This window comes from Hippocampus comes, unplaced genomic scaffold, assembly GCF_001891065.2.
Source record: "Hippocampus comes isolate QL1 unplaced genomic scaffold, H_comes_QL1_v1.1 scaffold39, whole genome shotgun sequence".
In the NCBI taxonomy this organism is placed as follows: Eukaryota; Metazoa; Chordata; class Actinopteri; order Syngnathiformes; family Syngnathidae; genus Hippocampus; species Hippocampus comes.
Window position 1 is genome coordinate 1,006,232 of NW_017842054.1, and position 8,095 is coordinate 1,014,326.

Sequence of the window (8,095 nt, forward strand, 5' to 3'; positions counted from 1 at the left end):
AAAAAAAAAAAAAAAAGTGCAAAAGGGAACACTCCAGTGAAGATCGGGCCAATTCACAGAACAAATGAGAAGCGAAAATCCACTCACTTGCAGGTCTTGGTGGGACGTCACCCAGTGGCCCCCGACTGCCAACAGACTGATGATGTCATGCTTGTGTAGGTGGAACGTCGCCTCCTCTTCCCCTTCCTCCTTGTCCTGCTCTTCTCGATGCTCCTTCTCTTGCAGACTAACTTGAATCAAGAAGTACAAACTTCATCCTCTGGACATACATATATCGGAATGTTTTATTTGTTATGTTTTTTTCCAAAATACGTACCTCCTTGGTCGACAACTATGTCCACTCCCAGACCCCCCGTCTCCTCCATGACCGCCGGAAGAAGCTCCGATGGGTTTTTGTAGACGGGAATCACCCTCACTGGTGGGACAAAAAACACATTTTAGCTAGTCGATTGTTGTGTGCCCAGTTCAACATCTAACATTTGCTGAACAAGCGGCACCACCGTGCGAGGGTTTATGTCATCCACGCGTCGTCTGATGCCCACTGAAATTGACCTCAAAAGTGCCCTCGGACTCGCATCGCTCATTTGTCGACTTGGTTTGGTCAGGTGACGTTTGCAATGCGAGCCCGAGGGCACTGTGACACCAACTTCAACGGATGGACCAATCTGCTTAATTCTTGTTCCGCAAACGTAACGTGAATCAGAACATGGCGTTACTCTAATGGGCCCGCATAAAACAGATTGTTGCAAAGAAAATGTTTGCCTCGAGTTGCCCTTTAACAACTCACAAATTGTCATGAAAACCCTTCGTGCATCAAACCATCCATTTTCTTTTATCGTTTGGAAGAACTGCGAGGCAGATGTGCTCACAACTCGTCCCCAGCGCTGCCATGATAGAAGTCAGACACAGCGAGTGCGCGTACGCACCTACGCTGGGTCTTAGCTGCTCCAAGAAGGTGTGCTGCTGCTGCGAGTGCGACGTGGTCAGTACCTTCACGCCGTGGTAGCACGCCAGCTGAATGCACATCAGGCCAAAAGGCTGAGTGGGGGAAGAAGAAAAAAAAACACACACATAGGAGGTCTAAACAAAAGTGCATTGTTCATCGCGGTCGCAGCAGACGGGAGGCACGTACGCTGGCGCCGTCCGCCACCAGGAGCGTCTGACCGGCCGCCATTCGAGCGTGCGTGTGGAGGGCGCTGTACGCTCGCAGGCCGTCTTCCAGCGCTGCGGCCACGCTGGTGCAGCTCAGTTTCTCCGCTTTCGGAACTGCACAACAAATCCAATTCAGTTTTTGCTCAAATTATCTCTTCATCGGTGGACAAAAAAAAAACAGGCATCAATCCAAACAAATAAATAAATGGCGTTTTGCATCGTGGGTGCACATGCCCTGGCATTGGACTGAAATGAGCGCAAGAATCACTTCATTGTGTATGTGCGTGCTTGGAAAGAGGAGTCCACGCTACCTAGATACTGTTCATTCATGTCGATGACATCACTGAGACCCGAGCAGACGGAGTCCAGCGGCAGAATACCTAGGAAAGAGGTTACATGGGAAAGCTGACGTTTGTGTTGCAAGCACATGGCGCGTTATGAGCGACCTACCGACAACTTCATCGTGGGGTTGGAAGAAGGTGACTTTTGGACCCACTATAGGGACGACGGAAAAACAAACAAGTGAGTATTAAGTTACCCTTTTTCAATTTGTTTTTACATTTGTAACAGGGAGGACTCACGGAGAGTTTGACAAGGTTAAAATACAGAATCAAAAAGGTGAAAAGAAACGTATCAATGAAAACAGTGAATCGTTTGTGTTACGGCTATACAAGTAAGTGCGCCGTGAGTGATGGTGACTAACCATTTGGCTAGAGTTAAACGTCAGTGAATTATTTTTTTTTTTAACATGGCTGAATTGACTGCATCATTTTTTCTTATGATCGCGACACACACTCCGAGCTACCTGTTAAGACCATACATGTACATACTCTGTTCAAGTGTGAGATGCCTAAACTAGTCCGACTTCCGCCGCCATGGCATTTCACTTCTTCATAATCGATGCATCATGCCAAGATGCGCCCTCTAATCTTTGTCTTGTGCACTCAAATGCACGGCAATACAACATCACCATCTACTGGGATCCGACTGTCATTTCAGCGGTGTACAAATCTGGATTTCAGAAAGACCCCTTGGGTATCTACACGTTGAAATACACACTCGACCAATCTGTGGCCATAAATGGTTGGATTCCAGTGACTAAATGTAAAACTGTATAGCGGAATAAGATTTAACAACGTTTCCCAGTCTGCGAACTTTAACCAAGGTATTTTTTTTTTGTACACAACTTTCTGAAGGGAAGTAAATAGTTCTGCCTCCTCTGTTTGTGGGTGGTCACTAATCATTTTTGAGCTTCCCACCTTGTTGTACAATGCCCGCCAGCTCCCTGCCAAGAGGAATCGCATCTCTCTGCAGGCCCACGTCTTCCAGAAACTGGAGCGTGCAACAAAGCGAGAGTATCAACTGTGTGACAATTTCAAGCATAGTCTGATCCTATTTCAAGGTTGCAATGCAGATGAGATGATTCTATTACATTATTACCTTGAGGTCCACCGGGCTGAGGCCACACGCCTTCACGTGAATTCTGACGTCATGGCTGCCTAAGACCTCAGGAAGCGTCTAGAGAGGGAATCGTCACAAAGAGAGGTGATGCTCGACAGCTATGCAGAGCCTTAACAGCCTGACGTACGATCGGGAAAAATAACCGCCCTCTTCAGAAAACAATTGAATTCGTTTTCAATTGCTTTCCTGGCACAAACAAGACACGATCTCACCGTTTCCTGGTTGACGAATTTGAGCTCGTTGCCGCTAATTTGGCAGAACAAACCCTTCATGTTATTTCCCCCCAAATGTTTTTCAGATGAAATTCGAATATAATTGATATTCATACAAAGCAACTAATTGTCGTTTCTAAACCCTTCATGTTATTTCCTCCCCCCAAATGTTTTTCAGATTAAATTCGAATAGAATTGATATTCATACAAAGCAACTAATTGTCGTTTCTGTTTACTTTGCGCGTGTCACGTGACCACCTTTTCCTACTTCTTTTGTTCACAAGCAGCGAAGCCAAGTGATGATTTATGTTGGAGCGCCCTCCCTTGAACATTTCTAGCCACTACTATTTCATGGTCACACGCCATCAATTCTATGCTTCAACTTAAAAAAAACTTGAATTCTATAAAAACAAGGTGACATAAAACACACGTTACACACTTTGAAGTCATATTTTCACTTGCACATCTTTTTATTTGTTTTCAATTGCTTTTCTTTTGGGCATTGCAAGGTGTAGGGTTCTTATTTCACTGTACACCACACTCACAAGAGAGGCGATTCTAGTCGATTCTATTGTTGGTTGAAGAGCACCAAAAGAGGTGTTAAACTCTCTGGGTGGGTACCTCAGAAAGAGCAACTTCCAGTAATGTCCCTTTACACGTCATGCAATGGTTGGCCGGATAGTAATTATGTAACAATGTAAAAGTCCGTTTTTCCAATCAAAGTTAACAAAACAAGGATGTGGTGACTTTTGGGATCGTGACAATGTGTTGTTGGAATAAAACACACATTTGTTGATTATCCTCTGGGGAGAGATGAAAGACATTTTTTCCTACTGGAAAATTAATTGAGCTGAGGAGAGATAGGCATCAATATCGAGGCACTAATCTCCAAATCCATCCATCTATTTTCTAATCCTCTTATCATCACAAGGGTCGCGGACGTGCTCGAGCCTATACCAGCTGTCTTCGGGCAGTAGGCGGGGGACACCCTGAACCGGTTGCCAGCCCAACGCAGGGCAAACACAGACGAACAACCAACACTCACAGCTAGGGACAATTTCGAGTGTTCCGTTGACCTGCTGTTTTTTTTTTTGAATGTGGGAGTAAAAACCGCAGTACCCGGAGAAAACCTACGCAGGCACGTGGGGAACATGCAAACTCCACACAGGAAGGCTGGGGCCGGAATCGAAGCCTGCACCTGCGCTGTGTGAGGCAAACGTGCTGACCAGTCGACCAGCAGGCCGCCCACCCCAAAATCCAAATATCAAATATTAAAAATGGTCTGAATTATTTTTTTGTTGGTTTTCTCTCTTTTAGTTCTACAAAACCAGGGGTCCCAACACTGTTTTTCATGGAAAACAATCATGTACTTTTTATCCCCGTTTTTTTTTCAAGAATTGTTTGAGTTAAAAAAAAAAACACTTTCAAGCGGAACTGTGCTTTTCACAGACTCACGGATAACGGGGTGTACTGTACTGTATATTTGATCGAGCCTAGCCGTTTAAATCCATCGCGAGATTTCATCTTCTTAGTTTTGATCCCGGTTAAATCTCGCGATACATCACGGACGTCAACCCCATTTTCCCAACTGTCTCCGCTTGTACTCAGACGGGATTTCGGAACCAGCAGCACCGGTCGGAGAATCACAGGAGCGAACCAAGGGTGGGTTTTGATCGGAAAACAACACAATTCGGTGGCGCCTACGTCATCAAGTTGACCGAAGGATCACTTTATGCAGCATTTCAGCATGGTAGCGTTACAATGAGGTAAGCGGACTTGTTTCGGATGTGATGCGAACGAATGTCCCCTGAGCGGGCTGACGTTAGCTTTGCTTTAGCTTCGATGATAGCCGCGTTGATGTCTTCCATAAGTTCCGGCGCTCTTGGGCTCGCCGTGCCCGGACAAAGTGTACGGTCGCCGACGTGTAATTGTGCTCAGCGCGATGACTCGAGGACAGATGTTGAGCCGCGTTCCCCGGGCAGCCAAAGTGCTAGCCGCCGCTATGCTAACGTGAAATCACTGCATCTTGCACCGCTTGTCGTTGATCTCACGGCAACACTCTGGTTGCATTTGTGGTCAAACTCACGCAACCTCTTTTGGTTAACTAAGACTCACAGGGTGATGAGTCAGCCAGATAACGATGAATAATAACAATGACGAATTATTTCCCATTAGCTCCGGGTTGGTTCAGCCTTAGCTGGATGCTACTTTAAACTGACCATCCCTTGAAATCGTTGCGTCGGGAAATGCACTTGTGTGCCGAGATGTCACATGAAATGCTGATTTAATGTCTTTCCGGTGTCACTAAACCTGTCTGCATCAGGGGAAGAGTCAAACTTCAGCCTTCTCGATTGGACAGTGTGAAGCAGTTCCCATGGTAACGACTGAAGCTTTTAAAAAAAGGTCATGTTTTGGGTTTCCAGGTCATGCTTGTGCATGTTGTGCAGACATCTCAACAAAACAGGGGTGCCAAAGAATCACTCCATGAAATACGGAAGAAATGTACGGCATCTTGAACGCAGATTAAAATCGAATTTATTAAAATGAAGCTTGTTTCCATGCATGCAGCCAGTTTAAACTACAAAGCACAAGTTTAGCACAGCTGCAGTGTTAGCTCACAGTATCCTATTTGTCTTTTGGGGTGCTACATTAATTGACATTATATATATATTCTCTTTGGATTTTCACCTATTGCAGGTGTGTCAGGATGCGCCCCGTGTGCCTGAAGGGCTCCGCTTGGTTTCCTTTAACATCCGTTGGTGGCTTGTGGCGAGCCGCCGATACATTAAGGCGGAGGAGGGAAATGGAGGCCGGGCCCATGCGGATGACCTCATCACTTGACAGCAGTGTGATAAGAATGTGTTGCCATGTGTCACTGGTGGGGGGGGGGCAAAGTGAGACGTGAGTGTCAGTGTGTGTTCCGAGTGGCATTGTGGCGTGTGGAGAGTTTCTATGCTGTCAACGCTGCGGGAGGTGGCTCGCAGTAGTCAGGACCCAGTATTTCCCAAACCTTTATGGAGCCAAGGCGCTTATATCTCAGTGGGGGGAATCTCATGGCACATCACGACTCACAAACAGAACATTTCGTAGTTTTGCCTGTCACTATGCGTGGTTGGCATGGATAAATCCGCCCCCCCAAAAGACGCCGGCTCAGTGACCATGGTGACGAGGAACTTGCTACTTGGCAAGTTTGTGTAATTGTGCTCAGCGCGATGACTCGAGGACAGATGTTGAGCCGCGTTCCCCGGGCAGCCAAAGTGCTAGCCGCCGCTATGCTAACGTGAAATCACTGCATCTTGCACCGCTTGTCGTTGATCTCACGGCAACACTCTGGTTGCATTTGTGGTCAAACTCACGCAACCTCTTTTGGTTAACTAAGACTCACAGGGTGATGAGTCAGCCAGATAACGATGAATAATAACAATGACGAATTATTTCCCATTAGCTCCGGGTTGGTTCAGCCTTAGCTGGATGCTACTTTAAACTGACCATCCCTTGAAATCGTTGCGTCGGGAAATGCACTTGTGTGCCGAGATGTCACATGAAATGCTGATTTAATGTCTTTCCGGTGTCACTAAACCTGTCTGCATCAGGGGAAGAGTCAAACTTCAGCCTTCTCGATTGGACAGTGTGAAGCAGTTCCCATGGTAACGACTGAAGCTTTTAAAAAAAGGTCATGTTTTGGGTTTCCAGGTCATGCTTGTGCATGTTGTGCAGACATCTCAACAAAACAGGGGTGCCAAAGAATCACTCCATGAAATACGGAAGAAATGTACGGCATCTTGAACGCAGATTAAAATCGAATTTATTAAAATGAAGCTTGTTTCCATGCATGCAGCCAGTTTAAACTACAAAGCACAAGTTTAGCACAGCTGCAGTGTTAGCTCACAGTATCCTATTTGTCTTTTGGGGTGCTACATTAATTGACATGTATTTGGTGGGCTCTGTGATGAAATACTGCAGCCGCGAGTGGTTATCTTTCTGGGTGCTCGCTCTGTCTGTGTGTGCATAGAGGTATTGTAAATGAGCCACTGGTAGCAGTGGATAACAGCGTTCGCTTCTGAAATGCGGCACTTACTTGATAGCTCACGATACTGAACTCATACTTGTACAAGCTTGACGTACACTTTATGGTTTGCAACCTTGCCGACCTTCCATGGACGTATATATATATATATATATATATATATATATATGTCTGTGTGTGCATAGAGGTATTGTAAATGAGCCACTGGTAGCAGTGGATAACAGCGTTCGCTTCTGAAATGCGGCACTTACTTGATAGCTCACGATACTGAACTCATACTTGTACAAGCTTGACGTACACTTTATGGTTTGCAACCTTGCCGACCTTCCATGGACGTATATATATATATATATATATATATATATATATATATATATATATATTCTCTTTGGATTTTCACCTATTGCAGCTGGCTCCATATGACTTTGCTTCTTCATTGTGTACCCAGCACTGTTTTCAATAAAGGACCATAAATTGAAAACATAGACTGCCACATATACACTGAAGAGATCAGCCCTTTGGTGTGTGTTCTTCATGAAACTAGAGTCATGGTGTCACGGATCATTACGGATGTGTGCATCAGAGGAGACAATAGTCTAAAGGAGGGAGAGAGGGTGACTAAAAAGGGCTGTAGGGCAGCAACAAAAGTTCAGACAAAGGTGCAGATCTTATTTTTAACATCAGTTTAATGATTGAGATTGGAATGGAAATGTAAATATAATTTCATCATGACTCCATTCCAAGGAGAGGGCCTTTCTGCACATAAAGTATTGGATTTATGCCTTCCATTGTCCTACTTGTCCAAGTACAGTGGAAACCAAATAAGGTGATCGTGTAGAAAAGAGGCATGGACTTACTGTCATCCACGGTGATCAGTTTGTGGCGAGGCATCTTCCTCTCATGGCCCGAGGTCCAGAGAGCTTAGTGAACATGTGAGATGAAAATGAAGCTGGTTTCTCCTTCTACGAAGTGGATGGACACACTGCCATGACAGCAAACAGTGCATAGAAAGGCATCTCTATGATGAGCACCTCGCATGAGAAGTTCACTTTTTTCTTGCCATCCATTGACCCAAAACACACACAATGACATCCTGGAAACCTAAGAGCCTCGTAATTTCACTGCCAATCAATTATTCAAAACAGTTATGACCGCCTTTATCCAGTGTGATGTGTGTGTGTGTGTGTGTGTGTGTGTGTGTGTGTGTGTGTGTGTGTGTGTGTGTGTGTGTGTGTGTGTGTGT

General features: G+C 45.3%; 2 protein-coding genes across 4 annotated transcripts in view; one reads left to right on the plus strand and one right to left on the minus strand.

Annotated features, from left to right (window-relative positions):
* cryzl1 (crystallin, zeta (quinone reductase)-like 1) overlaps positions 1–3,096 on the minus strand; it is a 6,600-nt gene extending 3,504 nt beyond the window's left edge. Inside the window, exons 1-10 of one of the 2 annotated variants that reach the window (XM_019860365.1) lie at positions 2,983–3,096; positions 2,826–2,899; positions 2,593–2,670; positions 2,412–2,484; positions 1,603–1,647; positions 1,464–1,532; positions 1,133–1,266; positions 927–1,038; positions 317–415; positions 88–230 (exon numbers count right to left, since the gene is read on the minus strand). In XM_019860365.1, coding sequence (XP_019715924.1) covers positions 88–230; positions 317–415; positions 927–1,038; positions 1,133–1,266; positions 1,464–1,532; positions 1,603–1,647; positions 2,412–2,484; positions 2,593–2,670; positions 2,826–2,885 — 813 coding nt within the window. In that variant the 5' untranslated portion in view covers positions 2,886–2,899; positions 2,983–3,096. Of the gene's footprint in view, positions 1–87; positions 231–316; positions 416–926; positions 1,039–1,132; positions 1,267–1,463; positions 1,533–1,602; positions 1,648–2,411; positions 2,485–2,592; positions 2,671–2,825; positions 2,958–2,982 lie in introns of those variants that run through there. The other variant, XM_019860364.1, reaches the window with a different exon arrangement.
* Positions 3,097–4,409: 1,313 nt separating this feature from the next.
* itsn1 (intersectin 1 (SH3 domain protein)) overlaps positions 4,410–8,095 on the plus strand; it is a 48,583-nt gene continuing 44,897 nt past the window's right edge. For both annotated transcript variants that reach the window (XM_019860270.1, XM_019860269.1), the window contains exon 1: positions 4,410–4,591. The gene's annotated coding sequence lies outside the window, so the exon portion shown is untranslated. The remainder of the gene's footprint in view (positions 4,592–8,095) is intronic.